The 19,678-nt window shown below is 35.4% G+C and overlaps 1 protein-coding gene across 1 annotated transcript in view; it reads left to right on the top strand.

Moving 5' to 3' along the window:
• The window catches only part of nonC (serine/threonine-protein kinase Smg1), a 1,411,261-nt gene that overhangs the window by 806,781 nt on the left and 584,802 nt on the right, over nucleotides 1-19,678 (top strand). The window contains exon 44 of the mRNA XM_090378365.1: nucleotides 16,268-16,418. Within this exon, the coding sequence (XP_090234491.1) occupies nucleotides 16,268-16,418 (151 nt within the window). The remainder of the gene's footprint in view (nucleotides 1-16,267; nucleotides 16,419-19,678) is intronic.

Here is a 19,678-nt window from a genome sequence, read left to right as displayed (position 1 = left end):
ACCTGAATTGGATAGAAACTCCCTCATATAGTGTTGCCAGAAACTGCCATCCTTTGTTCATCCATATCTTCAGATCTAAAAACACCAAAAAAAAAAAAAAATTATATTAGATGTGTTAATGGGTATTGGTAGTGCAACAATACATCATAAATTCTCCCCTCTTCCTTATGTTCATGCCATGTCTAATTAATCATTACTTGTTCGTTAATAAGTAATGCATAATTAGACCTTTTATATCCATGTGTTCGGTCCTGTCACTCAGATTGCACATTATTACACAAAGTAAAGTTGACATTAGCAATTGGTGTTAAAAATAAATGGAAGACCATAAGAAAAGTGCAACACAATGCAGTGCATTAATACCATTCCACTGAAATAAAACAGATTTTCAACAGCTCTTTCCCTTTTTCCATAATGATTCTGCAAATGTTTTGAATTACCTTTATATACTACTAAAGCTTCTCAGAGAATCTTAACCCTCATGAAACCAGTCTGAGATCTTTCAAGTCTAAGCAAGTGTGTCCCCCCATAACAATAACCAGCTGCCTTGTAAAAGACTCAAATCAAAATAACACATGAATCACATAGTACCTATAAGAATACTGAAATTTACACTGATATAATTCTAAGTATGCTTGTTAATTTGATATAAGATTATTTAAAATGTAATGTATTTTGATGTTGCTACCATTCCCTGACCAATAATGTAGGCTTTCTTGTATATTTTACTATGGATTATTCAAAATATACCTGTGAAATTCAAAGTCTGAATTGGCCCTGTGCTAGTCTGAATTAAAAAAAACTGCCGAAACCAACTAAAGGCAAACATTAGAATGAAATTGAATGGAGCTATAATAAAAATTTGTTGGATTACTGTATATATTATCATTGCACAGTATATGGCATGTAACTTTTACATTTATTTTCACTTCACTTCCCTGAGAATTGCATGTGAAATTGTAGAGAATTAATACAGGTGTATAAATTGTCACCTGATTATGAAGATTAGTTAAAATTTTATTGTAATAGGTATTGTGAAACGGATTGCTGCACTTAATAAACCAACTCAAAGAATTTATCATACAACTGCACTTAAGTGAACCTCCAAATGGGTACTTTTGGTAGCACTTAGAATGTCAAGGCTTTAGCCCATTTCATTCCAAGATAAACAACTGCCTGTTCAGTCCGGTCTTTTAACTCTGTTAACTTTTTTGCCATACACCTTGTCCTTTTTGTAGCCCCATACAAAGAAATCCATAGGTCTGATGTCTTGTAGAACAAGGAACCCATGGAATGAGACTGTCTTGGCCGATTCATTGTTTAGGAAATTTTTTATTGAGGAAATCACACAAATGCAAGTTCCAGAGTGGTCTGCCCCATCTTGCTGATAAAACACGTTGCTGCATATTTTCTAGCTGAAGCACAATGTACAATTCAAGCATATCTTGATAATTTTCAGAGTTCAATTTTTTTTTTGTGAAGAAAAATGGCCCAATCATCTGGCTGAAGAACAGTGGGCACCACACATTTACTTTTGGACTGTGCACGTTTATGAACTAAGTGGAGATTTTCAAGTCTCCATAACTTCACTCACCAGCTCACCCTGGGTAAGTCATCCAAGAGAATTGGCCAGTGAATTTTCAACCTTGTTGAAAATGCATTCAAAATATATTACCTTATTTTCTTTGCCTAATTCATGCACTTTTTCATTTAAAAACATCTATTCACCATCAAGTTATTTGATCATGGGTGACCACCAAGAAATTTATTAAATAAGTTTTATTTCCAACCAGATAACAGTATCTTATGTAATTAATTTAATAGGTTGATTCCTCCATAGACTGTTTAACCCCTGTTAAAAGTCAGTTTGCAACTCTCAAAGGTATGCCTTACTGGAATTACTCTACCTTTCAAAAGGTGAAGTAATTTTGACCTCCAGCAACAGGTGACACTATTTATCTATCACCCTTTTAACCCTTAATTAGGTGCACAATTGCAGTGTAGTGTTGATATTACTTTATTTTCACAATTTACAACATGAATTAGCTTAGTGTAATTATATACTTGAACATTTTACATAATGAAAGGGCTTTTTAATACTGCTATTTAAAAAAAATACAGTTATCTTGCAAAGTCAAGTTGCTGGAGGTGGAAGTGAGATAGTGTCATGAAGGAGGGAGGAAAGGTAGGAATAGATCATATGACTGACATTACATCGTGAAAGTGAGTCTGGCTCTGTAACAGTGTTAACTACTTTCTTGTTGTTTTTTTTTTGTAAATTTTATTATTTTTCTTTCATATTGAATTTTTATGGATAATTTATGCAAATTCACCCTTCATTGAACAGTAAATGAAAGGAAACACACTACACTTTTTAGTTTTTCGAAACTGCAAAACTGAAGGCAAAGTTAAGGGAGTGGAAAGCGTTAAAAACACTGGGGAAAACAGTTCTGTTGTATCATCAAGTAAAAACAATAGTGTAAAAACATGCTTTCCAAGACACATGGCTCAAAAAATTCAAGTGGTTGTTTCTACAAAGAAGTTGAATTTTTTAAAACGTGTAAAAATATCATGGGGCTGCTGACAGTAACTCTAGATTACTACAAGGTTTTCAAAGTCCTTTTAAAGTGTAGACATTTAGCTTTCACAAGTTTATATCAATATAAAAAAAATTCCTTTCACAAGCAACTTTATATTGATGGTTCAATTGTTGATGACCCTGCTGCATAGCTGACAAATTTTATTTTGCATCCAAATTCACACATGAGGAAGTCTGTAGGGAAGTGGAGGCCAGAAGCCAATCAAAATATGAGGGTGCTAAATGACTTTGTAATAATTGAGAGCAAAGTGGAAGAGAAATTGTTGAAGTTGAATATAAGAAAGGCACCTGGGGTAGATGAGAACTATCCAGTTTTATTAAAGGAGGCAGCAAAGGATGTAAGCAAACCATCAGCCATAATTAAGAAAGCTTCCTTGGAGTTAGTGGAGGTCCCCAGGGACTGAAGATGTGCAAATGCATTCCCAATTCATAAAGTGGGATCAAAGGGCGACACAAATAATTACAGACCCATTAGTTTAAATTCTGTTTCAGGGAAAATAATGAAGTCACTGGTTAAAAAAACACTGCAGGACATCTAGACAACACTGCGGTTATAGTTTAGACACAGCATGGATTTTTAAGGGCAAATTTGATTGGATACTATGATACGATCACAAAGGAACAAAAAAAAAATAAAAAATAATTTTGGTATCATACGCTTGGATTTTAGGAAAGCTTTTGTTTCTGTTGCACATTATTATTATTATTAGCTATATGGTGCAAAGAAGCCTGAGGCTTATGCTGCACTGGCCAAAAAAAAAAAAAAAATTCCGAGTTACCGAGAGAGAGAGAGAGAAGTAGAAAGGAATCACCAAGAAAGAGAAGAATGATGATATCCAGCTCAGGACCTTGGGTATGCCAAGCCCATACTCACCAGATGTTAACCCCTTGGATAAACGGAAGACTACTGTACAAATTGGAGCAGTATGGCATTGTGGGCAACTTTTCACTATAGATAAAGGAATGGTGGTGTTGACAGAGTGGTAATTAATGGACACTGTTCTTCGTGGACTAATAATATTAGTGGGGGTCCCCCCCATGTTCGGTGTTGGGTACCTTGTTTTCTGTATTTATCAATGACATTGATGAAAGTATATCAGGGTTAACATCCAACATTGGTAAGGTTATCAATGATAGTAATGATAGTATGCTACTGCAACAGGATCTAAAAAAATTGAGCAGAGGTGGCAACTGAAGTTGGCACCTCTGTAGCCAGGTGGGCAGGAGCAGCACTGCATAGCACACGCTTCCTGATTAGACCGGGGTTTGATCCCATCACCACCAAATACGGAGGATGCGGAAAGGTCAGGGAGTGACCACCGCATATTCCCGGAGCAATATGGCCTTCGTTGCTAATGCTCCTAAAAACCAAATAACAAACAGCAACTGAAGTTTAATATTGACAAATGTAAAATACTGCATATGGGTAGCAGTAACCAACCCCCAGAGAAACATACCAGCTGTGTGGTACTACATTGAGGGTAGTGGAGAATGAAAAGGACCTGGGGTAACTGTGCCGTCAGATATTAAGTTTTCTAAACAGTGCAGACTGGCTGCATGAGTAGTTCACAGTGGCTTGTCAGTGATATACAGGAATTTTGATAGCAGGGATAAGGAGATGATTGTCCCCTTGTATAAGGCAATGGTCAGACCACACCTTGAGTACTGCATAAAGGTCTGGAGGCCTCATTTCAGGAAGGATGTAGAGCTGCTGGAATGAGTACAAAGATGGGCAACGATATTGGTGAATGGAACAAAGGGTTGCCGGTACCAAGAAAGGCTTAAGTTCTGAAGACCAGGTACCTGCAAGGTGATCTAATTGATGTGTTTAAGGCCTTGAATGGTTTGAGCAAGCTGAATGCTGATTCCTCTTGCTCTAATTACTCAAATTGATTCAATTGTAGAATAGATGTGCAGAAATTTTCCTTTCAAAAAGGAAAACCTGATACTTGGTAAAAACAAAATATCGTGTGGACTATATCTTGAATCCCCTGAAAGAATTGAGAAGGGAACTTTTTGAGAGGAAATTTTTAGGTAATGTAAATAGTCTAGGTATATGGAATGGTATTCAGCTAATGCATGCAGAGAGCTATTTGAGTGCTGAATGGAAAAAAAAACAAAAAAAACTAATACATGATGGAATAAAATATTTGATAAAAAATATTTGGTGAAAATGAATCATAAATGTTTTAGCAAATAATAGTGTTTGAGGAAATGTCTTTGATAATGATGAAGGAACAGTTTCATTAAATTTGATGAAAGAATGGTAGGAGTTCAAAGTTGTGGAGAAGCATTTAAACATACAAGATAGATGAAAGAACAATGAGTAATAAGGACAAGTTTCCATTTCTCTCAAAACTGCTTGAAATTGTAGCTGCTTTACCAGCAAGTACTTCATGAATGAGGTTTTAGTTAAATGAATCTAATGAAAGGGAATTTGAGGTCATCAATGAATCCTCCACTCTGAATGATTTATTGATGATATATATGAATTTTCCTTCTTTACAAGACTATATTCCAGATAAATCAGTGGATAAGAGGTATTTTGCAATCACAAAAAGGCACTGGAGGATATAAGAAGCCCTTATGTAAATGAACTGTAAGTTCATACATTTCAAAGTTAGTAGCATACATTTCAAACCCATGTAATGGAAAGGATATTTCTGTATAATTATGTGTAAGGTGTAGTAAGAATTAAAAAATGTATTACTTTTTTTTTGTCATCATAATATTTTTCGTTTAGTTTTTTAAAACATAACCTATAAGAATATTTATATAGATGAGACTGATACTATGCATGAGTAAATTTATTTTGTGGCTAGTAGATTTAAGTTGTATTTCTAGAGCCCTGCCAATATGCAAAAATTGTTGTTAACTTTACTAGACAGGTGGAATGTTGCTTCATCAGTGAAAACCACATTTTCCAGAAAATGCTCATCTTCATCTGTATGGTTAAGAATGTGAACAGCAAATTCCTCTCAATGTGGTTTCTTGCAAACCACTCTGTGCAATGTTTCTTGTAGTATTTGCAGTTGCAGGTTTGCCTGGCGGATAGATTTTGAACCACTTAGGGTAAACAGAATTTTGGAAACTTTATTTGAAGCTACGGTACAGCACAGTTCTGGCTTCTTGAAACTGCCTTTCTACCATTGCCTCATTGATTGTTCCATAGGTGGATCTCTCTCTCTCTCTCTCTCTCTCTCTCTCTCTCTCTCTGGAATACTGTTTAAAACATCTCTTGACAGTCACTGGATTATTTTTGTTATCATCCCACAGGCACAGTACACACATTGCTTTCTTGTGCACTGTCACCATTTTACTGCTGTCTTTTGCAATTTTAATGCTGTACTGTCACAAGGCTGCCAACTACACGAGAAAAGTTCTCATTGAGTTGGTTTGATAACTGCAGCAAACAATTTTAAGATACCTATTACAATAAAATTTTAATCAAGTTTCACAATCAGGTGTCTAATTTTTAGACATTCTGTTTAATTGTAACTTGCATTATCGATAAACAATAATCCATTTTGTTTAAACCTTGGGAGAGAAGCAGAACACTGATTGCTAAAATTACAAAATGTATGGTTTCCCAACTTCAAATCACTACATATATGCACTGTATCTGAACTCAAATGACAATGAATGTGCTCCAGAAAAAAATATACATTCCACTGAAGATTTAAAAAAAATTAACCATTCTTATTAAGGAATTCATATAGAATTATGTGAAATCCTCTTAAATTTCTGACATATAATAAAGATTGCTGAGTTTTGTTTCTGCTGTCATAATGCAACCCAATGTAAACAAACTGTATATTGTAATAAATGCTGCATTTGTTTACTAGGTGTAATTTCCAAGACAGAATTTCCATATGTTTTTGAATATTATTTGCTGTGTAACACTTGTAATCTATGCAAAAAAATAGGTGACACTCACTTTTAGCACCAGTCGATATTTACTGAACTTTGTTATTTAGTACAAGCCACTCTTGCAAATTACAGCTACACAAGCTATTACTTATTGGGGTAGGCTTTCCACCCTTTCTTTTACTGACAATTATTAGTGATGCTTATCAACACCAAAATATAGGCACAGCCCAACATCATTAATAAACTTCTAGTTTTAGTCCTTACAAAATGCCAACTTATATCAGTCCTGGATGCTAGGTGTTTCCCTAGCTAAGTGATTACTATGTGCTTATAGAGCATTCTCTCTCTGTCTGTCTGCCTGCTGCAACTGATAATTTTCCTTGGTTTCTCCTGTAGTTATAAATCAGGCCTGACGTAGCCGAGTGGTCAGGAGTGGGAGTGCAATAGCACGTGCTCTTTCTTAGCATTAGCATTAGTAGAGGCATTTGATGCAAGAAAGCAAGCTTATGCAGCATCAGCCAAAAAAAAAACCCACTTCCACTTCACCCCTCTGTTCGTTCAAAATACCTGTCCAGCTGAGCCTTAAACTTATTTAGGCTATCAACCTCCACCACAAGGGATGGCAGTCTGTTCCACCAACCAACCACCCGCTGGCTAAAGGCAAATTTCCGCACGTCTATCCTACATCTGTGTTTCCTCAATTTGAATTTATGCCCTCTCAGGTGATTTTTCTGAGCTAGAGGAAGAATTCCATCAGCATTGAGCATGCTTAAACCATTCAAGGCTTTATACACCTCTATCAGCGAGGTGATCTATCAGATCACCTCGCTGGTGCCTAGTCTCCAGACACTGTAATTTGCAAAACTTAAGCCTTTCTTTGTAAGAGCACCCCTTTGTTCCATTCACTAATCTTTTACATCCTTCTTGAAATGAGGCCTCCAGACCTGTATACAGTACTCTAGGTGTGGCCTGACCATTGCCTTATACAATGGAATAATCACCTCCTTATCCCTGCTGGAAAAATTCCTGTATATCATTGACAATACTCCATGAGCTACTCCTGCAGCCCGTCTGCACTGCTCAGAGAACTTCATATCTGCCTGCACAATCACCCCCAAGTCCCTTTCATTCTCTACCACTGTCAGTGTAGTACCACAGAGTTGATACGTTGCTCTGGGGTTGCTGTTTCCCATGTGTAGTACTTTATATTTGTCAATGTTAAACTTCATTTGCCACCTCTCAGCCCATCTGCTCAACCTTTCCAGATCCTGTTGCAGCAGCGTAGTGTCAGTAGTGTCCTTGACAACCCTGCCAACCTTTGTATCATCTGCAAACTTGGACATTAAGCTTGATATACCATCATCAATATCATTTATAAATACAGAAAACAATAATGGACCCAACACTGAGCTCTGAGGGACTCCACTAATGACATTAGTCCACGATGAGCAGTGTCCATTGATTACCACTCTCTGTCTTCTCCCCCTCAACCACCCCTTTATCCATAGCAGCAATTTGCCTCCAATGTCACACTGCTCCAATTTGTGTAGCAGTCTTCCATGTGCAACAGTATCAAAAGCCTTTCTAAGATCCAAGTATATAATATCAAAGTTATTCCCTGCATCCAGTTCTTTTGTGACTGCATCATAGTATCCAATCAAGTTGGTCAGGCAAGACTTCCCCTTAACAAAACCATGCTGTGTCTGAGCTATAACTGAAGTCTTGTCTAAATGATCCTGCAGTGCTTCTTTAACCAGTGCCTCCATTAATTTTCCTGGAACAGAAGTTAAGCTCACAGGTCTGTAATTACTTGTGTCAGCCTTTGATCCTCCTTTGTGAATTGGGGTCACATTTGCACATTTCCAGTCTATGGGTACCTCCCCTGAGTCCAAGGAAGCGCTCATAATTATGGCTAAGGGTGTGCTTACTTCCTTTGCTGCCTCCTTTAATATAACTGGATAGATCCCATCCACCCCGGGTGCCTTTCTTGTGTTTATCTTCAACAGTTTCTCCTCCACTTTACTCCCAGTTATTTCAAGATTCTGTAGCTTACTGCTAGAGTTGAATACACCTCTGGCATTCCCCTTGCTGAATAACTCCTCATGTGTGAATGTCGATGCAAAATATTCATTTAGTTTGTTAGCTACCTGAGCAGGATCATCATTTCTTAAAGCCCGTGACTTCTAAATACTATTAACGTTTGTACTGATGATTTTCTGTGAACTCCTCTGACCTGGTGGTCATGCCAGAGTATAAACAAGAACATTTTTTTTTTTTTTTTGAAGTAGTGAAAAGCTTAAAACCTTCTTAAAAGCAGTAAGAAAACCCAGAAAAAGGAGAGAACCTTTTCTCTAATTCTACTAGCAGTACTATTTAGAAGCCAAATGTAGAGGTTCCTATACTTGCTTCTAAATGGTAACTGCTCCTGATTCTCTGCGAAAAGGGCCTTAAAATGAGTGGAAAAGTTGACCCTCATTCACCAGTAGGAGCATGAGTAGAAATGAAAATGTCCACTGTTATAGTCTTGAAGCTTGAAAACTGTAGATTGGGCATGTACTGAATAAGATAAAGCTCATCCTTCAACTTGAATATCCTACTTTCCTCATACTTCCTTTGCTAATCAGTCACTGAGAAAATGCTCTTTTTTTCTTCTTTTTTTTTTTTTTTTTTTTTTTTTTTTTGTAATGCAAAGATACTTAGAACAAACAATTTAATTGTAGATGTCACACAATCCGAACACTCACAATTTTTGTTTAAGCTTTTGGGAGAATTCTTGTTAAAATTTCACCCTTTACAACCTCCATTATTTCAACAGTTGTTATCTGTTATTTGGATTTGTTGAATAAAACAGAAAAGGACTTATACAAAAACTGCAAGATTAAAAGTCACACAAGTCAATCAAATTCTCACTCAAAGTGATAGCATCCAACATGTTTCCAGTTCATACATTGTTTCCAACATGTAACATGATATATTCACTTATAAAATATCATACTTAACAAGTTTAGTTAAATGTTTATTTTAATTGTCATGCTCACTGTATTCTTTGATGTATAGTAATTATTTGTAAATTGCAATCGATCCCCAGTCACCTGGAAACTCAAAAAAATCTTGAAGTTTTCCAAGGCAGTCTGACATAAATATTCCTTAAATATATAAAAATTTAATGGTTACTTCATTCAAAATAAATCAATAAATATAGTCATTGATTACACAGATACCAGCAGCAGCTTATAAGCCAATTATCCAATTAGTGCATTCAGACAAAAATTACTAATGGCATATTGCCTGCAACAAATTTTAAAAAATAATAATAAATAATAATAAAATGAATCTTTTTTGTTAGTGGTCTACTACTAATCGCCTTAGAAATTATAAGAAGCTTAATGCTTCGAGTCAAATAAAAGAAGTAGTACGACAAATAAGAATGAGCAAAAAAATTCATGGATGCAGTTCACCTCCGCTATCACCAAGAATACCGTTACACTATTAACAAGAATACATAATTTGGAGGAAAATCCGCTTATAACCTCCAGATATCCATTATCATCATCATCCTTTACTATTTTTTACTGTGTTGAGCAAGAACTATCCTCCTCTAAAAGAGTTGTCAAATAATTTTTGTTGTAATTTGTTTGTCCCAATTTCTCTCAGAAACCTCTTATGATATTCTGTGCAATTAGATTAAAACATACTAGAATGGTACACGTTGAATTTTAAAGTCTTAAATTTCAAATCAAGTCAAAGTACCAAGTGGTGCCCCAATTCCTGATGTAATATATTATATTAAGCTGAAGCAATCAGTTGACATAGCTATATAAACTTTCTGGTATTTTCTAACAAATTAACATTAGCATAAGCAAATGCATATGATTTATTTAAGCCATAAACTTCCACAACAACATATGGAAGTTTGTTCCAGCAGTCAACTACCCGCTGGAAAAAGGAAAATTTACACACATCTATTCTACAACTGTCATTCCTCAATTCGAATTTATGCCCACTCAGGTTTGTAATCTGAGCAACAGGGAGGATCCCATCAGCATTGAGCTGCTAAACCCATTTAAGACCTTATACACCTCAATCAGATCACCTCGTAGGTGCCTAGTCTCCAGACGCTGCAGTTTTCAGAACTTAAGCCCTTCTTGGTAAGAGGACCCCCCTTGTTCCTCTCACCAATCTTGCTGCCCTTCTCTGTACTCATTCTAGCAACTCTACATCCTTTCTAAAATGAGGCCACCAGAACTGTGCAGAGTACTCAAAGCATAGCCTGGCCATTGCCTTCTTCAAAGGGATAATCACCTCCTTTTCCCTACTAGCTAAATTTCTGTATATAATTAACAAGAATGGCCTTGTCTGGCAGCCTGTTTATGCTGCTGATAAACTTCATATCTGACTGCACAATTATACCCAGGTCTTTTTCATTCTCTACCACCCTGAGTTAGTATCACACAGTTGGTATGTTCCATTTTAAGTACTTTGCATTTGTCAATGTTAAACTTCACTTGCCATTCTCAGCCCATCTGCCCAACTTTTCAAGATCTTGATGCAGTAGTATACTATCATTATTGTCATTAACAACTCTGCTAACATTTGTATCATCTGCAAACTTGGACCTAATATACCTTCATCAATATCATTAATAAATAAACAAAACAACAATAGGCCCAACACCAAAACCTGGAGTACTCCACTAATAACATTAGTGCATGAAGAGCAGTGTCCATTGATTACCACTCTTTCTTCTCCCACTCAACCATCCTTTTATCCATTGTAGCATGTTGCCCTTAATGCCATACTGCTACAATTTGTACAGTAGTCTTCCATAAAAGTTTTCCTAAAATACAAGTATATGACATCAAAATTATTTTTTGCATGCGGTTCCTTTGTGACCACATCATTGTATCCAAATCCAATCAAATTGGTAAGACAAGATATCCCCTTAACACATCCATGCTGTCACTGAATTATTACTGCTGTCTTGTCTAGATGATCCTACAGTGCTAACCTAAACTAACCTAACAGGTCTGTAATTATTTGTGTGACCCTCTGATCCCCCTTCCCCATTTATTAATTGGAGATACATTTGCACATCTCCAGTCCATGGGAACCTATCCCGGGTCCATGGATGCTCTCATAATTATAGCTAGTGGTTTACTTACTTCCATTGCCGCCACCTTTAATATAAATGGATAGATTCCATTCACCCCAGGTGCCTTTCTTACGTTTAACTTCAACTATTTCTCCTCCACTTTGCTCTCAGTTTTTACAAAATCATTTGGTTTTTGGTTCATGTTCCTGTTAAAGTTTAATAATCTCATGTCCTCCACTTCCCTATGCAATTCCTCATGTGAATATAGATGCAAAATACTGATTTAGTTTGTCAATTATCTGATCAGGATCAGAAACTGTCGAATCATCGATATCGAGTGCACCAATCTGATTCACCCCCTTTCTTTTAGAGTTTATATAAATAAAGAATTGTTTGCTGTTTTTCTTTGCATCCTTTGCCAAAGATTTCTTGTAATCTGCCTTCATGTTCCTCCTTTGTTACTTATTTACAGACTAACTTATATCTGCTATAGGTTCTCTGTATGCCCTGATAATTTATATGCATTGCAAGCATTTTTCTTCTCTGCCACAAGTTTCATTAGTTTAGTTGACATCCATTTAGGCCAAAACCTTGAAAAATATTTCTTAGTTGGTATAAAGAGCCTACAAGCTTCCAAGATTAATTCTTTAAATGCTTCCCCTTTAGAATTTGCTGTTGGTAACATCATCAGTTAGTTCCAATATAGAGAATTTAAAAACTGTCTGGGACTACTGTAGTCACCTTTACTAAAGCAAAAACCCTTCCCTTTACCCATGATGGTAGTTACATCTTTATGTAAATCCCATATCAATACATTGTGATCACTGACACCTCTATCTGCAGATAGTGGTTCCTCTATCTGCAGATTCTTAATGCATGAAGAATCACTGCTGATAATCAGATCAAGAGTATTACTCCCTCTGGTTGTGTCTGAAACATGCTGTTGTTGAAAACAATCATCCAATAAATCCACAAAAGTCTTTCTGGTGTGCAAGTGACCAATCCACAAATTCCAGTCAATATCTGGAGAGGTAAAATCCCCCATATAAAACTTTCTGATTTACTGGCCCACTCGATTTCTCTGTACAATTGTTTGATGTACCCATCAGAGTTATTAGGCCTGTACCACAATCTTACTATCATTTTTGCTTTCCCTGTGTTTATGTCACACTAAACTGACTCAACATTCTACTGACCATCTATGTAAACTAGATGAACTTCCTCAGATTTTGTGTGTTTCTTAACTAACAGCATAACCACCCCTCCCTTCCTATCATGTCTATCCTTTCTGTACTGATTGTACACCCCATATTCCAATTCGGCATTGCTGAATTATTTGCTAGGAGTTTGGTAAATAAATTTGATAAATTTTAGGTGTTGGTCAACACTTCAAAGGCAGATATTTTTGGAATAACAGAGACGTGGTGTCACACAGATATTGGGAATACAGAACTGGAATTTGGGGAGTACAATGTGTACAGGAAGGACAGGATTGGAAGTGAGGAGAGATTATGCTATTGGTTAAGAAACACATAAAATACAAGGCAGTACAGCTAGTCGATCTGGCTGAGTGCTGTGCAGTGTCAAGTCAGTTTGATGTGACATAAGCACTGGGAAAGCAAAATAGAGAGGAGGAGTGTGTTATAGGCCTAATAACTCTGATGAGTATAATAAACAATTGTACAGAGAAATAGAATGGGCCAGAAAATCAGAGTGTCTTATAATGGGGGTTTTAATTTCCAAGATATTGACTGGAATTCATGGGTTCGTCACTCACACACTAACAAGGCTTTTGTGAATTTATTCGATGATTGTTTTCTACAGAACCATGTGCGGGGAGAAACTAGAGGGAGTAATACTCTTGATTTGATTATCAGAAGTGGGATTTACTCAGAGGTCTTCTTCTCTTTACCCCTGATGGTGACTTTACTACCATCAGGGGTAAAGAGAAGGGTTTTTGCTTTCATGAAGGTGACTACGGTGATCTGAGACAGTATTTAAATTCTATACAATGGGACCATCTTAACTTAATTTGCTGTTACCAACAGCAAATTCTAAATGGGAAGCATTCAAACAATTAATCTTGGAAGCTACTAGGCTTTTCATACCAACTATAAAATAGTTGGTATGAAAAGCCAAAATTTAGGCCTAACTGGACGTCAGATGAACTAATTAGACATGTGGCAGAGAAGAAAATGCATGGGATACATCTAAATTACAGGTGACACAGAAGCCTATGAAAGATATAAGCTAGTCTGTAAGTCACAAAGGAATTTAGGCAGGCAAAGACAGATTATGATAAATCTTTGGCAAAGGATGCAAAGAAAAACAGCAAAGAGTTCTTTACTTATATAAACTCTAGAAGGAAGGGGATGAATCAGATTGGTCCACTAGATATCGATGGTTCAACTGTTGATGATCTTGCTCAGGTTGCTAACAAACTAAATGAGTATTTTGCGTGTACATTCACACTTGAAGAGTTATTCAGGGAGGAGAATGCCAGGAGTGAATTAAATTCTGGCATTGAGCTAGGTGATTTTGTAATAACTGAGAGCAAAGTGGAGGAGAAATTGTTGAAGATAAACATAAGAAAGGCACCTGGGGTGGATGGCATCTATCCAGTTATATTAAAGGGCACAGCAAAGGCAGTAAGCAAACCCTTAGCCATAATTATGAGAGCATCCTTGGATTCAGTGGAGATACCCATGGACTGGAGATGTGTAAATGTGATCCCAATTCACAAAGGAGGATCAAAGGGTGATACAAATAATTACAGACCTGTTAGTTTAACTTCTGTTTAGGGAAATTAATGAAGGCACTGGTTAAAGAAGCACTGCAAGACTTCAGTTATAGCTCAGAGACAGCATGGGTTTGTTAAGGGAAAGTCTTGCCTGACCAATTTGATTGGATACTATGATGTGGTCACAAAGGAACTGGGTGCAGGGAATAATTTTTATATATATTTGGATCTTAGAAAGGCTTTTGATACTGTTGTCCATGGAAGACTGTTGCAACAATTGGAGCAGTGTGGCATTAGAGGTAAATTGCTGCTATGGACAAAGGTTAAGTGGGAGAAGACAGAGAGTGGTAATCATTGGACACTGCTCTGTTCATGTATAATGTTATTAGTGGAGTCATCCAGGGTTCAATGTTGTGTTCATTGTTGTTTTCTGTATTTATTAATGATATTGATGATGGTGTATATCAGGCTTAATGTCCAAGTTTGCAGACAATACAAAGATCAGCAGGGTTATTAATGACACTAATGACAGTATGCTGCTGAAACAAGATCTAGAAAAGTTGAGCAGATGGGCTGAGAGGTGGCAATTGAAGTTTAACATTGACAAATCTAAAGTGCTGCATATGGGAAGCAGTAACCCCAGAGTAATGTATCAACTGTGTGGTATTACACTGACAGTGGTAGAAAATGAAAAGGACCTGGGGGGGGTTAATTTTGCAGGCAGATATGAAGTTTACTGAGCAGTGCAGATGGTCTGCAAGAGTAGCTCATGGTGTCTTGTCAATGATATACAGTAATTTTTCTAGCAGGGATAAGGAGGTGATTATCTCCTTGTATAAGGCAATGGTCAGGCCACACCTTGATTACTGTATACAGGTCTGGAGGCCTCATTTTAAGAAGGATATAGAGCTGCTGGAATGAGTACAGAGAAGGGCAACAAGATTAGTGAATGAATGGAACAAAGGGTTACTCTTATGAAGAAATTCTTAAGTTTTGCAAATTACAGTGTCTGTAGACTAGGCATCTGCGAGGTGATCTGATTGAGGTGTATAAAGCCTTGAATGGTTTGAGCATGCTCAGTGCTAATGGGATTATTCCTCTTGCTCAGAATAATTGCATGAGTGGGCATGAATTCAAATTGAGGAAAGACAGTTGTAGGGTAGATGCGTGGAATTTTGCCTTTAATCAGCAGGTGGTTGATTGCTGGAACAAGCTTCCATCTGTTGCAGAGGTTGATAGCTTAAAGAAATTCAAGGTAAAACTGGACAAACGTTTGGAGCGAGTTGATGGGTGAAATGAGGAGGGTTTTTTTTTTTTTTTTTTTTATTTATTTGGATTGATGCTATATAATGTTTCTTTTTTGCATTATGTGCCTTTAGTAATGCTAAATGCAAGTTATTTAATAGATTTTAATGTCCCGCACAATTTTTATTAAATGTCAGATTTTTGTAGTTGTATCGAAATTGGTATATGCCTACGTTTATAGCCTTTGTGCCACTTAATAATGTACATGACACCAACTTACATCATTGCATCTAACAGTCCTTATAAAATGAGAAATTATGTGTATCAATAGAACAAGATATTAGCAAAAATCCTGACGTATAATTGCCATAGCTGTTATACATCAGGATGAAAAAAAATAAACCAAACAATCTGAATAATTAAACAATCAGTATTACAGTTAATTTGTTTTGAATAATTTAAAATCAATATTTGGTGCTGCTTATTTTGGCAGCCGGTTCAGAGTTAATTTTCAAAACCTTTTTCATACTCCCATCCTCTTCCCTTTTTGTACTGTGTTTTATTCTTATATCTATTTTATTTAATGGTTGAATATCCAATTTTATCGTAATTTCATTTAGATTAGTGATTAAATACATATAATTTATTGTGAAGGACAAGGTACATGTGAATGTTGTAATATAATCTTTTTCTCTCTCTCTCTCTCTCTCTCTCTCTCTAGGCATGGAAAGGTTGTGTACAATGCTCGTCATTATTCGGTAACACCATTGGGACCAAGATCTGGACTGATACAATGGGTTGATGGTGCAACCCCTCTGTTTGGTCTTTATAAACGCTGGCAGCAAAGAGAAGCAGTATCTGTCTCTTTAAAGGTAAATTTGTTGTTATTCTGATAATAGGGAATAAATCTTTATACACATTTCTCTATATATTAACCTACTGTTTATTCTTATTGATTCTTCATAGTTCCATTTTATGCAATTATTATGGTTAAATAATTTTTTCTTGGTAATAATGAATTTAGGTTATTGTTTGATAAAATCACCAAACTACTATAATCTCAGTTGCATTGAGAGAAGTTTCTGTAAGTTGTGAATGCCAAAAAAATAAAAATATATCATGCTTTTCTGGAAGTTTATTTTTTTTTCCCCTATTGTCTTGTAGAGGTGTTGGTTATTTGGAAATTTTGGAAATCATACTTTTCAAAGCAATTGAAATTAATTCATTGAATAGGAGATAGTAACATTGATTCTTATTTGGTTTAATCATTTTAAACTTGGATGTGTCTGTTCTAGTAATTTATCATGCCCCTCATATTGATATTGAAATCCTATTTACCATTATTGGTTGGTTATTCTGTTCATACAGTCCAATTTTTGTTGCTGAATTTATTTTTGTACAGGTTCTAATAAGTTATATTTTCAAAACTTGTGTGATGAACTGAAGATTGTGGATGTTGGTTGGCCACCCCCCCCCTCTCTCCCACTTCCAGTTAAGGAGTTTTCACTGCTGCACAGGATTTTTGCTAATATAGCTAAGAATATTTTTCATTTTTATCTTTTTGTGTATTTTTTTTTCTAAATCCCGTCCTCTGAAGAGTCAGTCAATTAGTATTAAGAACAGAATTTAAACCAAAGTGTAATTTTATGTCTAAAGCAGTTCTATTAATGAAATTATTTCCCTTCCTTTGATTTAAGTTTTTCTTCCTTGCCACCCCCCCCCTCTCTCTTTTGTTATTCTCATGGTTTAAGTCAGTGGTTTTCAACCGGGGTGCTGCAGCACACTAGGGTGCCGCAACAACATTCTTGGGGTGCTGTGCAATTTGGGTTTAAGTTACTTAAAGTTATTATTGTTATATATATTTTTTATTTTTTTATTTTTGAAATTTATATACTTATTTCATTATAAAAAGGATACAATATAAAGGGTACGGTACAATATCCATTGTACTGTATCTTTTTAATTTTGTGGTGATCTATAATTGATCTTTATTTTCACAGGAATTTTTTCGTGATCACAGGAATGAAAATTTTCATTCCTGTGATCATTGAATTTTTCATTGAATATTTTCGTTAGATTCTTTTTAGTATTTTTAATTGTGTTAAATTGATTTTAATTGTGTTTAATTGGTTTTAAAGTATTTTTTACTCTAATGTAAGTTTTTCGTTTTAATTTCTGGAGAGTATCATATGGAAGTGTTCTGCATACTATATTGAGATAAACTACTCTTATTATTTTACAAATATTAGTACCTCTATATAAAGAATACAATTATTATATAGGTATATATTAAAAGGTCAAAAACCACTGTGTTAGGTATTTCTTTTGGCCTAGCGGTGCCATGAAAAAATTACTGGAAGAGTAAGGGTGCCGTGAACCGAGAAAGTTTGAGAACCTCTGGTTTAAGTATATGGTTTGTGAAGCTGTATTGAAGATGTTCCACATCCAGTTCTTTTGAACCATGATAGTCTAGCAAGCTGTTAAGTTTATGTAACTATAAGCAAGCTATAAACTATATTGAAAGTTTCAATTTAGAAGGTTTAAATATTTGTACTTTGGTGAGAGGAAATATGAAAATATGCAAATCCTAGAATATGTTACAGGAAGAATTTTTTTTTTTTCTGCTTTTGATACTAATGAGCATTTGTTGCCCAATATGCTGGAGTGGATATCACACATTTTGGGGCTTGAGGTTGTTGAAACTTTTATGTTCCGTACTAAAACTGTGTCAAATAAAAAATAAAAAAAAACTCATGCAAAAAGTTGTGCTTAATATTTCGTTTAATGAAATTGTGAATAGAATTGCCTATGAAAGTTCCCAACTAAACAGTAAAGCTCCTCCTTATGTTTGGTCTGTATTTCAGAGTTGTTCTGACTTCTCTTTTTAAGACTATAAAGAAAAAAACAGAGAGAATAATGAGCTGCTAGTTATTCCTACATTTATACTTTCTACACGCATTAATGAAAACTGCAATTAAATTTAATTATACAAAATTAAATAAAAATGTCATAGGAATTAGGGTACTGTGTGGAAAACTAGAATAAAATCAATGTTAACAAAGGATGTTATTATGACCATTTTGTTAATAATCTAATAGATTTATAGTCTGAGATAATGAATTTATTGATCAGTTGCTTCTTCTGTTATGTATGGGACATGCTATAATAAATCATCAACAGATAGTGGGGAACATTGATATACTCTGGAATTAGGGTTTTAGTATCTCATTCCATTTTAATTAAATGAATATATAAACGTTCAGTTTAGTGCCTTAGCAAAGTTTCCTAGTTATATTCTTTGGAATTTGCATCTGCTAGTCTGTTCGTCTTTAGAGGTTTTATCTGTGATCAGTTTTTTGTCCTGTGGTTTCAATTCTTTCTTCAGGTATTGACCTGGTTATCAAATTTTATTTTCTCACACTGGATTTGTTATGCTGCCCTCTCTAGATTTTTTTCTTGTTTTGGTTCTTTGGATAAATGTTTTTTGTTTTTTGGATAATTGGAAAAATTGTTTATTGAAGTGATTTTTTTGATGCCTATCGATTGCTATTTGTTTGTGGCAAAATAGCCATATACACTTATATCTATCTAGAAATCCATTAAGTTCTTAATGACACTGTGGTAATGACATCCTTCAGATACAAAATATTTCTTCCAGTCAATTTGACAGTTGTCTTTAATACCTTTATCAGGTATAACCATGTAGCAGTTAATTATTCACAATAATTTCTTTCTTTCTTTAGTCTTGTAAAGGGAATCAAAAGAAGATCCCAGATCTACATCACTAATATGTTTATATTAGTGTTGTACATCACACACTAGCAAGACTTTTGCGGATTAATATAATTTTCTACATTAACATGTTTTAGAGCCAACCAGAGGGAGTAACACTCTTGATTTGATTATCAGCAGTGATTCTTCGTGCATTAAGAATCTGCAGATAAAGGAACCACTAGGTAGCAGTGATCCCATTGTACTGATGGAATTCACTTAAAGATGATTAAGTTTTTTTTTTTTTTTTTTTTGTTCTTTTTTTGTATTTGAGGTTTTTGGCACAAGGGGGATGATTAAGTGATGTGGGATTCATTTAACGATGTAAACCCTTCCCCTTACCATCAGGGGTAAGGGGAAG

This window comes from Mastigoproctus giganteus, chromosome 7, assembly GCF_048544385.1.
Source record: "Mastigoproctus giganteus isolate SK-2022 chromosome 7, ASM4854438v1, whole genome shotgun sequence".
NCBI classification, from domain to species: domain Eukaryota; kingdom Metazoa; phylum Arthropoda; class Arachnida; order Uropygi; family Thelyphonidae; genus Mastigoproctus; species Mastigoproctus giganteus.
This window is presented reverse-complemented; position numbering and strand designations above follow the sequence as displayed.